Genomic DNA, 16,364 nt, shown 5'->3' with positions numbered 1-16,364 from the left:
AGGACAGGAATATGGCTTCTCACCTGTGTGTACTCTCTGATGCGTGATGAGTTCCGATTTCCTTACAAAACATTTGCCGCACTCGGGACAGAGACACGACTTCTCACTTGTGTGCAATCTCTGATGTCTCTCAAGATGTGACTTTGCTGAAAAACATTTCCCGCACTCAGGGCAAGGATATGGCTTCTCACTTGTGTGAGATCTTATATGATCATCAAAATTAAATTTAAAATGGAAACCCTTCCCGCACTCAGTACAGGAAAACTTCTTATCTGTTGGAAGGACTGCACCGTCCCTCACAGTCTGAGGTTCCTCAGGATAAGAGGAATACGATGGTCCATCTACACTGTGTGGTGCCGGATGGACATTTGAGGTAGCCGGGTTTTCTTCTGGACTATACTGTGTGATGTCCTCATCTTCTACTTTACAGTCTGGAGACAAAGTGAGACAATCCTCTGAGGTTTTCCTCATCTCCCGTCCATCTACTAAAATAGAAATAAAAAGATTATTACTAGACATCAGCAGATTGGTTCCCCTAAACCAGGACTCCGCCCACATCAGACAGCTTTGTCTCCGATGATCTTATAATTCCACCCTCAAGGTAACTAGTAAATGGGTCCTCTGATCTCCTACCAGTTCATTTCTTTATTCATGGACCTTAGTCAGAGAGTGAGGAAACAACGAGAACTGTCTTTTATAGGAGTGACAGTGATGAGGGGATTATAGGACGAGTGTCCCCACCCCCTCTATTACTCATTGCCATCTTCCCAACACAAGAAGTACTGCACTTCCTTATTTAGTCCATAATTTAGTTATGAATAACAGCGGGGCTGAGCCCCACCAGAGGTCAGAGAGTGAGGATGGCGGAGAACATCCAAGATGAAGACTGGACTGATCCTGAAGACCACCATCATTGGGTTACTGACTCCTCCCTCATTATCACTTTCTGTTTAAGGTTTGAAAGTTTGAGGATGTTATCACATTATCATCATGTAAAAGTCTGTGCTCCAATCAAATCAGATATAAAATATCCAGATGGAAGAAAATGAGTGTAACAAAAGAGAATACATATTATGTGTATATATAGCAGTGGGGAGAGGGTAGAGAGCAGAGGTCAGGACTATGTAATGTACAACATATTGTATAAAATACAGCAATTATGACTATATAGTATCAGGACTGTGTAATGCACAAAATAGAGCATATAGTATAGAGCAGGGGCCAGGAGCATTCATAATACAGAGTATATATTGCATGGCTAAGGACTATATAATGCACGACAGAGAGTACATAGTGCAGGGGTCAGGGCTACATAATATGTAATATAAATTATATAGTTTAGAGTCAGGACTGCACTCAGTGACTTGGGTCTAGGACTATACAAACATATCCCTCCACCCGGCACAACCAGCATGTTGGGTAGGTGCAGCGGCAGTAAAGACACAGAGGCCCAGAATGCAGTAACGAGTGTATTGAAGAACTTGCAAACAGTACAACAGCCCAGCATGGAAGCTTGCCCATCTGGGAACTTACAGTCAGCGGTAATGGGCCCAAGCGGAAGACATCGCTTGCCAAGGAGGGTGGAATGAAGCCTGACCGGTCGGACCCAAAAAGGGAGCTTGCTGGGGGGTGCAGACGTAGTCCCTGAGCTTTCCCTGCTCCACTGGACCTTCTCCCTGTCACTAGTGCTCTCCCTGACAATGTGTATGCTCTCCCTACACCAGCCAATTCACAAATGCACACAAAAACCTGGGCAGGGCAGGGACTTAAAAAGACTCCGCGTGACCCAAGATGGCTGCCAGGGTCACCTGGATGCAGCATAGCCAACCGAAATACCGTTGCGGAGGTTGCGGCGGCAAGCTGTGGATGGTGAGTGGATGTGGGGCTGAAAGGAGAGTTCAGAGTCCAGGATTACACCTAGAACCTTGGCATGCTGGGATGAGTTGATAGTTGTGTTGTTGATTTTGACAGAGAAATCAGGGGAAGAGGCACATGGAGGAGGAATTATTATGAGCTCAGTTTTGAATGGAATAAGTTTGAGGAAGTGGTGTGACATCCGAGCTAATATGTCTGTTAGCAAAAATTAGTGATGTGTGAGGAGACTAATGGAGTGAGCTGAGGAGTAGAGAGATAGATTTGGGTGTCATCGGCATAGAAATGGTATTGAAGGCCATGGGAGACTATCAGCTGACCCAGGGAGGAGGGGGGGGGGGGGGGGGCTTGAGAATAAGATAGGTCCAAGAATAGAACCTTGGGGAACCCCTACTGAGAAAGGAAGAGGAGAGGAGGAAATAGAATATTAAGTGACACTGAAGGTGCGGTGGGATAAGTAGGATGAGAACCAGCAAAAATTACAGTCAATGAGACCAAAAGAGTGGAGTTTTTTGAGGAGGAGGGGGTGGTCCACCGTATCAAAGGCAGCAGAGAGGTCCAGGAGTAGGAGTACAGAATAGTGTTCATTGGTTTTAGCTGTTAGAAGATCGTTTGTGAGTTTTACGAGAGCAGTTTCTGTGGAGCGTTAAGGGCAAAATCCAGACTGAAGGGGATCAATAAGTTTGTTCTCTGTCAGATGGTCGCTCAGTCGGTTGCAGACCACACGATCAGGGAGTTTGTAGGAAAAGGGGAGGGAGGAGATGGGGCATAGGTTGTTCAGATTTGTGGGGTCCAGTGATGGCTTTTTAAGGTTGGGGGTGACTAGTGCATGTTTTACAGATTTCACCCAGTCCTTACCTTACTCTGGGCCAGTGATGGTGAAGCTTGGCACCCCAGATGTTTTGTAACTACATTTCCCATGATGCTCAACTACACTGCAGAGTGCATGAGCATCATGGGAAATGTAGTTCCAAAACATCTGGGGAGATAAGGTTTGCCATCACTGCTCTAGGCCAATCAGTGAGCAGTATGGGTGGAGGAATGTATTCAGTGTTTACGACCCACCTGTTCTGATCTCTGTAGAAGTGTCCTCCTCTTTAAATGTCCCCGTTATTCCATCCTCCTCCATAGACTGCTGATCATCCCTCACATACCGCTCTTCTTCTTCTGCTTTGACCTCAACTTTTATATCTATCAGATCTTCACCCTAAACCAAGAGAAGGATGAAAAATATAATCTTTAAAATATAAGCTTTAATATTGTGACATCACAATAAAAATCCACACATTGTCTCCACAAGTCCATGTTCTAGATGCTCCGTCCCACCAACCTTGTAACGAGGAGGGATGGTGTGATCTTCCTGTGTGGAATCCTGGGAATTCCGAGGATGTAGACATCTCTCTGATGGGTTTGTTGCACTACGTGGCTCCATCATATCCTTGTGTCCTGAAAACTCCTCCATAACGCCATACTCCTCATCTTCCTCTTTATACTCTTCTTTAAATACAATATTATCATTCCCGAGGTTTCCACTCTGAATAGAAAATAAACATTCCTTGTAACAAACATGCTGTGTATAAATCATAACTACCAGTAATTGTCAATCATCTACCTGATGATGGTGAGGGATGGTGTGACCTTCCTGTGCGGGATCCCGGGAATACAGAGGATGGGGATTTCTCTCTGGTGGGTTCCTGTAGTTGGAGGATTCCACCATGGTGTCCCAATTTTTGTGTCCTTTTAGAAACTCTGACTCCTCCATCACCCCACCCTTATCATCCTCCTCTTTTATCTCTTCTTTAACCTCAACTTTAGAATCATTCAGGTTTGCACTCTGAATATAAAATACAAATTTCATAAATTGTAACTATGCAGATATTGTACATATCCTAATGATATTATCAGTGATTGTTCCTCATCTACCTGATAATGGTGAGGGATGGTGTTATCTTCCTGTGTGGAATCTCGGGAATACAGAGGATGGGGACATCTTTCTGGTGGGTTCCTTGTTTGAGGTGGCTCCATCATATCCTTGTATCCTTCTGAAATCTCCATCAATCCATATTCCTCATCCTCCTGTTTATTCTCTTCTTTAACAACAATATTATCAGCCCCAAGGTTTCCACTCTGAAAGACGTAATAAAACAATAAAAACATACTTCTGTAAAAATCATAATTACCAGTGGTTGTTCCTCATCTACCTGATGATGGTGAGGGATGGTGTGATCTTCCTGTGTGGAATCCCGGGAATACAGAGGACAGGGACATCTCTCTGGTGGGTTCCCATTACTGGATCCATCTGTAGGAAACACACACACTGACTGAATTCATTGTTTCTATGTGTTTATCAGATGATGGGGGATCTAGGTGGACCCTCCGTACTGATCTCTCCTTTACAATAAAGTCTCCTCTTACCCGGTGATGTGAGGGGCGGCTGATTGTCCATCATGACGTCCTTGTAGAGATCCTTGTGTCCTTCTAAATACTCCCACTCCTCCATGGAGAAATAGACAGTGACATCCTGACACCTTATAGGAACCTGACACACACAATGATAGTCACCATCCAGACACATCCCTTGTCTGTTACTAGATAATGTCCCAGAATTCCCAGCACCGCTCACCTCTCCTGTCAGCAGCTCAGTGATCTTGAGGGTGCCTTCTAGAATCTTCTTTTTATTTCTCTATTCTATCACAATGGGAACTGAAGGCAATGTGATGGTCATATGATCACCAGACTTCACAGGAGGAAAACTCTGTAATTGAACACAAATAGTAAAATCAAATGATATTCCCAGAATCCTCCTCACCTCTCTGGCCCGATCTGTGTTTTATTGCTGGAGATAAGAGTGATGTCATGTGACCTCCCAGAATCCTCACTCCACTGGTTTCAATTTTCTTAAAGCCCTACTTTAGAACTGAGGTATAATATACTGTGACAACGTGAGGCCCTACCACTGTGAAAAGGGAAGTAGATATGACACAAAGTTTGCACATATGCAGAGTGTGGAGCTACGCAATATGGATTCTGAATGCAGAAAAAAGGTGGTTTTTCAACTTTCTCCAGGCTTTGGTATTCCCAGATTGGGTTTTCAAAGAGTTTTGGGAGGGAAGATATCTCCAACCCAGTGTCCAGGTCTTGCGGGAGACCAGCAGGCTGTGGGTGCAGGTGTGCACATCCCTTATAATGAAGGACTTGGGAACAGTTCAGGACTCTCGTTAGAAGACAGGTGTACTCCCCTAAAGAGACAATAGTCCATGAGGGGAGGAGAAATTTCCTGTCCATAAGGCTGAAGAAGTGGAGACTGTTAAGTGAATGGAGGATTCTGGAGACAACTAGTGGAGTCAAGAGAACTGTGGGAATCTGAAGGTCTCAGAGCAGAGAGAGCCTAGGTTGTCATGAGAACCTCTACAAAGCAGCAGGGTGCTGCAGCTGAAATTGCTGGGAGAACCTGGAGTGCTAAGAGAGCCAGGGGAGCTGAGAGAGGGACACAGAAACACACAGGTACTCTTTGGCCCGGTCGGAGGGTCCTGCCAAGAGACAAGTTTTAAGGCCTAAGCAGTGACACTGGTGAAGAGTGAGCAACTATTCTCTTGAGGAACTTGCAGTTTGATAAACGTTGGCCAACAAGCCCTAAACCACAGTTCGGACTGGCATGGACTTACTAAAATTGCTTCTACCACTGAGCTTAACTATCCCAATATTACAATACCCACACAAGCCCCCCCCCCCCAACTCCATAGGTTTAAACGTTATTGTAGGCATTCTGACGTCACTACAGACAACATAGGACCAACAGTCCTGCTTTGCAAGGGAGAATGTCAAAGGTCTGCCCACATCATAAGAGCATTGGAAAAGAGAGAAAAGAGCCAGATGGAGGGACACTGACAGAAGGCGTTTTGAGGTCAGTGTAGGGTCTTTTTGATGTCATAAAATGCCCTGATTCTGGATGGAAAAAAAGGAAGATTAAGGTCTGGTGTGACCCCTCTGACACCTCCATCCCTAATAGTGCACAAAAAAACAAGAAAAATAGCCCTGGGACTTTAGATGAGGTGAGAGAGGTTTAGCCAATGTCCACAGTGAACACTGAGACGAAATCAATTTATTCATTTCAAAATGTTATGTAACTGAGCGGTAACAACAATGATTGTGAGTTACCAGGCATAATAGCCAATGTGCACAACACAGATGAACGTAAATATACAAAGATTTATTACAAATGTTATACATCAATGAGCAACAATAAAACTTGAAAGTTGCTGGGTCAGTAAGTACACATACAAAATAAGATGATAAAATGTACATACATGTGGACAGGGAAGTATGTAAACATAATGCAGACATCAATAATACCCAGCATGTACCGGCATAAAATAAGCATCAATAAAGCCCTATGCACAGAAGTGCACCCCCATTTGATGGTGGATGTCTTTTGGACGCCCATGCGTCACCGCCCGTACATGACGCTGGGGGTGTAGCCTTTGGGGTCTTGTGGGTATATCTGGACGTTCAGCACGGTTGGGATTCTGATTCACTACTTGGCGATTGGATAGAGCGGTCACATCTCCAAGAACAAACTGACAACCATTGGATGTTTTTCACTCCATTGAGACATTTTCCAGACACAATTTTAAGGGGCTAAGTGGAGACCGCAGTGAGAAATACCCCTATCCAGTCCGTGACGATCCTCCGGATGTTCCCCTATTGTGGCCTTTGTTTTGTTCCGCCTCCTCAGCTCCCGAGCTGGATGCATTACACTGCTGCCATCTTGATATCCAGCGTTTGGCGATTCATCTCAGACTTCGATGCAACATTCATGCATCCGCCCCTGAAGAGCGAGCAGGGTCTCTCGAAATGCATAGGGCTTTATTGATGCTTATTTTATGCCGGTACATGCTGGGTATTATTGATGTCTGCATTATGTTTACATACTTCCCTGTCCACATGTATGTACATTTTATCATCTTATTTTGTATGTGTACTTACTGACCCAGCAACTTTCAAGTTTTATTGTTGCTCATTGATGTATAACATTTGTAATAAATCTTTGTATATTTACGTTCATCTGTGTTGTGCACATTGGCTATTATGCCTGGTAACTCACAATCATTGTTGTTACCGCTCAGTTACATAACATTTTGAAATGAATAAATTGATTTTGTCTCAGTGTTTACTGTGGACATTGGCTAAACCTCTCTCACCTCATCTAAAGTCCCAGGGCTATTTTTCTTGTTTGATTCTGGATGGATGGACATTCAGAGGACTAGCTGTGAGGTCAGTTTGATGTTATAGGATGGGCTGATTGTGGATGGAGGGACATTTGGAGGAACTGTGAGTTCAGTTTGATGTCATAGGATGGGCTAACTCTGAAGGGGGAGATTTTGGAAATTAAAGCTGTGTGGTCTGTGTAGGGTCAGCGTGATTTCATAGGATGGTCCAACTATGGATGGTGGAACGTTAGAAGCATGAGCTGTGAGGTCCATGTCATGTAATATGATTATTTGGCTCTGGATGAAGAGACACTGGAAGGAGGAGCTATGATGTCATAGAATTCACTAATTCCAGAAGGAGGAGCTGTGACGTCACTGTGATGCAGCGGTGTAGCATAGGTGGCAGCCAGTGCAGTCACCCCGGGTACAAAATTTAGAGGGGCGTAGGCAGGGCTGGTGCCACCATAAGACTAGATACCTTAAGACAGCAGCATTTTTAACCACTTGCTTACTGGGCACTTAAACCCCCCTCCTATCCAGGCCAATTTTCAGCGCTGACGCACTTTGAATGACAATTGCGCAGTCATACAACACTGTACCCAAATTAAATTTTTATCATTTTTTTCACCACAAATAGAGCTTTCTTTTGGTGGTATTTGATCACCTCTGCAACTTTTACTTTTTGTTAAAAAAATGTAAAAAACTGAATTTAAAAAAAGAAAAATGTTTTTTTTTTTTATATTTTGTTATAAAAAATTTAAAACAGGTAATTTTTCTCCTTCATTGATGTTTGCTGATGAGGCAGTAGTGATAGGCACTGATGGGTGGCAGTGATGGGCACTGATCAGTTACACTGATAGGCAGCACTGCTAGGTGGCACTGACTGGCACTACTGGTGGGCATTGATAGGTGGCACTTGTGGGCATTGACAGGTGGCACTGTTAGGTGGCACTGATGAGGCAGATGTGCCTCTTCCACTTCGGGACCGATGTCCCTCACATCTGAGCCGGTGATCGGCTTTTTTTTCTACTCACGCTGTCAGCGATCTTTTGTTTACATCATGTGATCAGCTGTCATTGACTGACAGCTGATCACATGGTAAGGGGCTGGGACCGGCCCCTTCCATGGATCGGTCATCACCCGAGTCTCAGTGACTCGGTGATCACAGCTGGGGTTGTGATCAGAGTGAAGGGACCTGGTGGTGGATCTGGGGTTGTGATCAGAGTGAAGGGACCTGGTGGTGGATCTGGGGTTGTGATCAGAGTGAAGGGACCTGGTGGTGGATCTGGGGTTGTGATCAGAGTGAAGGGACCTGGTGGTGGATCTGTGGTTGTGATCAGAGTGAAGGGACCTGGTGGGGGATCTGGGGTTGTGATCAGAGTGAAGGGACCTGGTGGTGGATCTGGGGTTGTGATCAGAGTGAAGGGACCTGGTGGTGGATCTGGGGTTGTGATCAGAGTGAAGGGACCTGGTGGGGGATCTGGGGTTGTGATCAGAGTGAAAGGACCTGGTGGGGGATCTGGGGTTGTGATCAGAGTGAAGGGACTTGGTGGGGGATCTGGGGTTGTGATCAGAGTGAAGGGACTTGGTGGGGGGTCTGGGGTTGTGATCAGAGTGAAGGGACCTGGTGGGGGATTTGGGGTTGTGATCAGAGTGAAAGGACCTGGTGGGGGATCTGGGGTTGTGATCAGAGTGAAAGGACCTGGTGGGGGATCTGGGGTTGTGATCAGAGTGAAAGGACCTGGTGGGGGATCTGGGGTTGTGATCAGAGTGAAAGGACCTGGTGGGGGATCTGGGGTTGTGATCAGAGTGAAAGGACCTGGTGGGGGATCTGGGGTTGTGATCAGAGTGAAGGGACCTGGTGGGGGATCTGGGGTTGTGATCAGAGTGAAGGGACTTGGTGGGTGATCTGGGGTTGTGATCAGAGTGAAGGGACTTGGTGGGGGGGTCTGGGGTTGTGATCAGAGTGAAGGGACCTGGTGGGGGATCTGGGGTTGTGATCAGAGTGAAAGGACCTGGTGGGGGATCTGGGGTTGTGATCAGAGTGAAAGGACCTGGTGGGGGATCTGGGGTTGTGATCAGAGTGAAAGGACCTGGTGGGGGATCTGGGGTTGTGATCAAAGTGAAGGGACCTGGTGGGGGATCTGGGGTTGTGATCAGAGTGAAGGGACTTGGTGGGTGATCTGGGGTTGTGATCAGAGTGAAGGGACTTGGTGGGGGGGTCTGGGGTTGTGATCAGAGTGAAGGGACCTGGTGGGGGATCTGGGGTTGTGATCAGAGTGAAAGGACCTGGTGGGGGATCTGGGGTTGTGATCAGAGTGAAGGGACTTGGTGGGGGATCTGCGGTTGTGATCAGAATGAAGGGACTTGGTGGGGGGGTCTGGGGTTGTGATCAGAGTGAAGGGACTTGGTGGGGGGTCTGGGGTTGTGATCAGAGTGAAGGGACTTGGTGGGGGATCTGGGGTTGTGATCAGAGTGAAGGGACCTGGGGTTGTGATCAGAGTGAAGGGACCTGGTGGGGGATCTGGGATTGTGATCAGAGTGAAGGGACCTGTTGGGGTATCTGATCTGGGGTTGGGATCAGAGTGAAGGGACTTGGTGGGGTATCTGATCTGGGATTGTGATCAGAGTGAAGGGACTTGGTGGGGGGTCTGGGGTTGTGATCAGAGTGAAGGGACTTGGTGGGGGGTCTGGGGTTGTGATCAGAGTGAAGGGACTTGGTGGGGGATCTGGGATTGTGATCAGAGTGAAGGGACTTGGTGGGGGGTCTGGGGTTGTGATCAGAGTGAAGGGACTTGGTGGGGGGTCTGGGGTTGTGATCAGAGTGAAGGGACTTGGTGGGGGGTCTGGGGTTGTGATCAGAGTGAAGGGACCTGGTGGGGGATCTGGGGTTGTGATCAGAGTGAAGGGACTTGGTGGGGGGTCTGGGGTTGTGATCAGAGTGAAGGGACTTGGTGGGGGATCTGGGATTGTGATCAGAGTGAAGGGACCTGTTGGGGGATCTGGGGTTGTGATTAGAGTGGAGGGATCTGGGGGGGGGGTGATTACAGTGAGGGGTTATTTGGGGGTGTGATCAAGGTGAGGGTATAATCAGAGTGGAGGGATCTGGGGGTGAGATCAGAGTGGAAGAAATCCAGGGTGCGTATCTGGGGGGGGGTGTGATCAGGGTGGGGACATCTAAAAGTCCACAAGTAAGGGGCCACACATTACTTGCCTTGCCCCGGGTGCAAAATTTGTTTTCAGGACATTCACTACAAATGACATTTTCCCCTCTTTTTTCCTATTTGAATCTTATAAAATAAAGACATACATATTCCAATCCCCCATCACTAATAAAAGTCATATAATCCGTTAGTATAGACTGATGAGGTGAGAAGGTCATGGTTGGGAAAGGTGACACATCTCCAAAATGAAGAGAATGTTCCGGCCCTGTAAATGGGGGAAATGTTCTGCCCCTGAAGGGGTTAATCTAGGTTTCCACACTATATATGTGTGTATCATCATCTGCTGGAGATAAAAGACATCACAGTGACTATGGAGGAAGAGGACGGACATGACGGGGGGTTACTGGGTGTAAATAGAAAATAAGATCTTATTACCTCCTGCTGCAAGTTCGAACAACGTCTCCGCTCTACTTCCTCCTGACTCACCTCTCACCCGGAACTTCCTGTCTGTACCTGACATCACTTCCTGTCTGTATTCCATAGAGACTTCCTGTCTTAGTAACTGTGAGATCACCACCTTGTGGAGCTCAGAGGAACTGCAGCCCAGAGAAATACATCGTGTTAACACGACCTTGTGCTGTGTGTGTACGTACTGTATATCCTTATAGGCTAACCAAAATGCTAAAACCAAGACTCCGTGGACTCCTCCCACCATCTTAGGACAAACCATCTCTCCGAGCATCAAAGCCAGGAGTCTCGGAGTCATCTTTGACTCAGAAATGACAATGGATGCACAAATAGGATCAGTAGTCAGCGGATCTCACCATCTCCTCCGCAGACTCATCCCCTTCATCCCAGAAGAGGACAAAGCAGCAGTAGTTGGAACAATCATCAATTCCCGACTCGACTACGCAAACTCACTCTACATAGGATTACCCCAATATCAGCTTGCGCGCCTACAGGCCATCCAAAACGCGGCGGCAAGACTGCTAACAGGAAAAAAACCCTGGGAGTCCATCTCCCCATCCTTGAAGAGCCTACATTGGCTAACCGTAAAGAATAGGATCACATTTAAGACCCTCTGCCTCACCCACAAATGCATACAAGGTAACGCCCCTCAATACCTCCGAGAGAAAATAACTACACACCCAATCGCAATCTGCGATCATCTAACCAAAACCTCCTCCTTATTCCCAAATACCGCTACAAGGCAAGGGGAGAACGAAGATTCGCAGTCCAAGGACCTCGGCAATGGAACGCTCTTCCGACTTACATCCGCATGGAAGAAAACTATCTGGCATTCAGGAAAAAACTCAAGACCTTCCTCTTCTAAGAGGATGACAGCACAAAACGCATTAGCGCCTTGAGGCGATTTAGTTCGCATTTGCAGCGCTTTACAAATCATTCATTCATAGATGGGTCATCTCCACTCCTACCAAGGGCATACCTCCCAAAATTTTGAGATGGGAATGAAGGACACCTACTAACAAATGTATGTAGGCATAGGACACGCCCCCTGCCACACCCCGTTAAAGGAGAATTAACCAAAAAAAAAAAGGTTAATTAAATCCACAAGGACTTTTTTTACCACTACTATTCCTTAATTTTGGCTTTTAAAATGTACAAATGCAGCAATTTAGAAATTGGATGAAAGGTTTAGCACTGGGAAACACTTTTTGAAAGATAAAAAGTGAATTTTATGTGTCTAGCTAGGGGTTTATCTGGATTTCTTTCCTTGATTTCATTCATGTGTTCGCCTGTGCGAATCCTAAGTTGGCACTTAGTCTTCCCAATATAAAATTTGTCACATGGGCAGGACAGCATGTAGATAACTTTAGAGGTGGAACAGTTAATAAGATCACGTATCTGAAAGCTGTGTTCACCCAATGCATCACTAAATGTGTCGGTCCTGTCAACATAGGGGCAGATCTGACAGTGTTCGCAAGGGAACATGCCCTTGCTCCTGGGGTATTGCGATAGCCACGTCACTCCCGGTTCTTTGGTAATTCTGATCCGATCAGAATTTCCACGAGATTTTTAGCTCTCCTCGCTACCATTTTTGGGGGTAGGACCCACTTTATTTGTTAGGCCTGGTGCATTAATGAATATCCCCCAGTCTTTCTGCAAGATATCTCTTACTGTGTCCCATTGGGCCCCAAATTGGGTTATCACTCTCACTGGACCTGGGTCTACCTGACTGTCTTCCTTAGGCTTCTTGCTCAAGAGATCTTTTCTATCGTAGCCTGCTACTTTCTGTTTTGCTTTCCTAAGTTGTTTGTATGAATAACCTCTTTCACCAAAACGTTTATAAGAGATCATCACTTTCTTGTCTGAAGTCTGCCATTTTCGTGCAGTTTCTCTTTATGCAAAGGAATTGGCCAACAGGAATTCCATCCTTTAACCACCTGGAAGTGGTGTGAGAGTAACCAGCGATGTGTCTTCAATATTGATCTATAGATCCAAAAAGGAAATCTGTTTCTTATCGAAGACATTCTGTATGTAAGTCTGATGTTACGATCGTTATTATTGAGGGTATCAATGAATTTATGGAATGTCTCCACATCTCCCCTCCAAACTACCAACACGTCATTGATGTACCTTAACCAGGCAAAGTTTAGGTGCTGAATAAAGTGTAGACAGTAGAGATAGGTCAAACGCCCCTCCGTTCAGTTCATGTAAGAACTCTCGAACATCGTAAAAGTTCGAACCCAAACTCCGAACCCCATTGAAGTCTATGGGGCTCGAACAGGAAATATCAAAAGTCCCCATTGTGAAGGCTTATATGCAAGTTATTTGCCATAAAAAGGATATGGGGGGCCTGAGTACAGTATAAAATTATTGTTTTCAAAGAAACAGTGATTTTATTGTTGCTTAAAGTGAAACAATAAAAATGAAAAATTTCTTTAAATTAATTTCTCTGGGGGGGGGGCGCTTAGTCTGCCTGTAAAGTGGCACATTTGTACCACGTATAGAACCTGCTGCAGCAAAACTGACATTTATAAAGAAAAAAAAAAAAAATCACATTTAAATAGATTTTCCCTCGCCTGGCGGATTTTCCAGAAACCCTCTTTAAAGACTTGCTGTGGTTAGCTGAAATCTCCCCTACATATGTGGTGGAATGCGCTCATCGAGTCCCAATGGGTCAACCCACCCCAGGGGCCCCACCCCGTCCCTTCCTGGTGCGTTTCTTAAACTACCGCGATCGAGACCATATATTTTCAGAGGCCAGGAAGCACACGAATCTACAATACAGTAATGCACCCATCATGCTGTTTCCTGATTTCACAGATGTTCGCCGCAGTCTACGAGACTGCAATATTAAATATGGAATGCTTTACCCTATTCTCCTGCGAGTTCAACATCTAATACTGTTCTACCATATGAGTCTGGTTGGCTGTTCTGCAACTGCAGCTTGTTCCTCCTGATCTATAGTGTTGTACTCTAAGCTTTTATATATTGCCTGGGGTCTTGGCTTTAACCTCCAGAAGTTACCCCTAGAAATGTGTGAGGGATTCATGATTGTTTTGGCAACTTGGGACTCTGTTCCTGAAAGGATCTCCATGTTACCCCCTCTCTTGCCAAGTTCCCATCCTTTTATGTATAGGATCTCCTATGTTAGGCAAACTTTTTACACGAGACTCTACCTCTACAGATGTATGTTAGTAGTATGTCCCAGCAGCATATCCAGACCGGCTTAGCATAACAGAGGTAGATGGATCCAAGGAGACCAACTCCGTGCAACAGTTGGTCTCCTTGGATACATCTATCTCTGTTATGCTAAGCTGGTCTGGATATGCTGCTGGGACATACTACTAACATACATCTGTTATTTATACCCATGATGATTACTTATGCATATATGTCGAATCATGTATTTATGTCCCCACCTTTTGGGAAAAGGTGTACTTCTTCTTACTCCACCCTCCCCCTATCTGTCTTTAAAGTCCTTGCTAGGGTTACATTTCTTTGTAGAGTTAATCATTAGGGTTAGAGGTAATGGCTAGGGTTAGAGTTAGGGTTATGGTTAGGGTTAGTGGTAATCATTAGGGTTGGATTAGGGTTATGGTTAGAGTTAGGGGTAATCATTAGGGTTGGGTTAGGGTTAGTGATAATCATTAGGGTTGGGTTAGTTAGGGTTATGGTTAGAGTTAGGGTTAGTGGTAATCATTGGGTTAGTTAGCCTTATGGTTAGAGGTAATCATTAGGGTTGGGTTAGAGCTATGGTTATGGTTAGAGTTAGGGTTAGTGGTAATCATTAGGGTTAGTATTCTAACCCTAACAATTACAGCTAACCCTAATGATTACCGCTAGCCCTAACAATTTCAGCTAAGCCTAACCCTAATGATTACTGCTAATCTTAACCCTCAACCCTAACATGTGACTTTGGACACATAAAAGTACCTGCACGACTTTGATGCAACCTTGTTGTGACTTGAGTGCCAGTGTAAAGTCACACTCCATAAACAGAACGGTCATACTTTTCTATTAGCCAAAAAAAAAAAAGCAAAGCGCATCAAAAATGCAACATCTGCGCTTTTGGTGCGGATTTTTCAAAGTCTATTACACGCAAAACATTATCTGCTGCAGGAAAAAAAGTCCTTGACCCTTTCCAAAAAAAATGCACCAGCTCAACACACACAGATGTGAACTAGATCCTTAAGAAACGATGTTAAATTGGACTGTAGTGCATTTCTGCAAAACCCAAAATGCACTAAAAAACACATAGGTTTGAACCAAAGATTAAAAGCTACACACAGTCACAACCTCCCCAGCACTGGGTTCTTTTACTCATACAGCCACAGGATCATCGGATGCCTCCTGCCAATATGCACCAGGCTCTTCCCAGTAGAGATGTAGCCTCACACCACCATAGGACAGCTGGACTCTTTCCCACCAACTTCCTCCTGGCTCTCTCCAGTGATCTCCTCCAGACCCAACTTAATGAGCTTGTAAATAGACCCCTCCAGCTAAGCCTAGCTGGGACCTCAGTGTCTTCCTAATGGCTCCTTATGGTATTCTGCCCCAGGGGCCAAACCCCTGCACAGGGGTCTCCTCCAGCAGAACTGGACCCAGGGGGTGCACATGCTGCCTCAGACTACTTAAAGGCTCTCCAACCACCTACTGGGCACACCTCCCCAGCGAGTCCCATAATTATTTTGGCTGCAAGTGGGCCGGACCCACTCACCCATGGTCTTTACTTTCTCTATTTTCCTTATCCTTCGGCGTACACTCTCACTAACGCCCAGGATAAGGTGGGGCCACATTCATGTGAACTCAACATTAAGTACCTCAAATTAGAAGTGACCCGTACGCCCAATGCATTTGTACTATAACCTGAGGCTTTGTTGACTACGCCACACTGTCTTATGATATGTACACCTGTTCAGAATGTGACATTGCTCTGAGGTGTCTCCTTCAAAATGTCCCGTCCCACCAGTCCAGCTCCCCTTTCACCCTGGGGCACGCAACGGGCGCGCTCTTTGACTGCTGTGTCCTTTCGACACAGCTGATCGCAGATTAATGTAAAGGGCTGATCACAGCAGCCCATTACCATGTGATCAGCTGATTACATGTAAACAAACTTGCCGGTTATCAGCAGTCCTTTCCTCACTCGCTATCACTGTCTGAAGAAAGGAGAGACGATAATCGGCAAGGCTGACAGGGCACATGTACACTGATAATCAGGGTGCCTATCAATGCTCATCAGTGCCACCTATCAGTGCTGCCTTGTCAGTGCCTCATCATCAGTGCAGTTTATCAGTGCCCATCAGTGCAGCCTCATCAATGCATGTCAGTGAAGAAAAATTACTTATTTGCAACATTTTATAACAGAAACTAAGAATGTTTTTTTGTTTTTTTTTTAATTTTCATTCTTTTTTGATTTGTTTTGCAAAAAATAAAAAACCCACTGGTGATTAAATCCCACTAAAAGAAGGCTCTGATGAAGAAGGGTAACCTTCGAAGCGCGTTAGCCAGCAGTAGTCCGTACGCCTCCTTCCTGGGACCTGGAAAACTGCTACCAATGGACTATTTGCCTCTGTGCCATATACAATGCGATTTTTTCTTCAACCTTTGTGAGTAGATTTTATGTTGTTTTTAATCAATAAATCTGTCAAGG

The 16,364-nt window shown here is 45.5% G+C and overlaps 1 protein-coding gene across 1 annotated transcript in view; it reads right to left on the bottom strand.

Moving 5' to 3' along the window:
• Nucleotides 1-16,364, bottom strand: part of LOC141121574 (uncharacterized) — a 94,420-nt gene that overhangs the window by 62,258 nt on the left and 15,798 nt on the right. The window contains 2 exon segments of the mRNA XM_073611209.1: nucleotides 4,288-4,411; nucleotides 4,496-4,597. Of these exon segments, the coding sequence (XP_073467310.1) occupies nucleotides 4,288-4,411; nucleotides 4,496-4,597 (226 nt within the window).

This window comes from Aquarana catesbeiana, unplaced genomic scaffold (genome assembly GCF_042186555.1).
Source record: "Aquarana catesbeiana isolate 2022-GZ unplaced genomic scaffold, ASM4218655v1 unanchor225, whole genome shotgun sequence".
NCBI lineage: Eukaryota > Metazoa > Chordata > Amphibia > Anura > Ranidae > Aquarana > Aquarana catesbeiana.
Note: the sequence above shows the minus strand (reverse complement) of the source record. Positions and strands in the feature narration are given on the sequence as shown.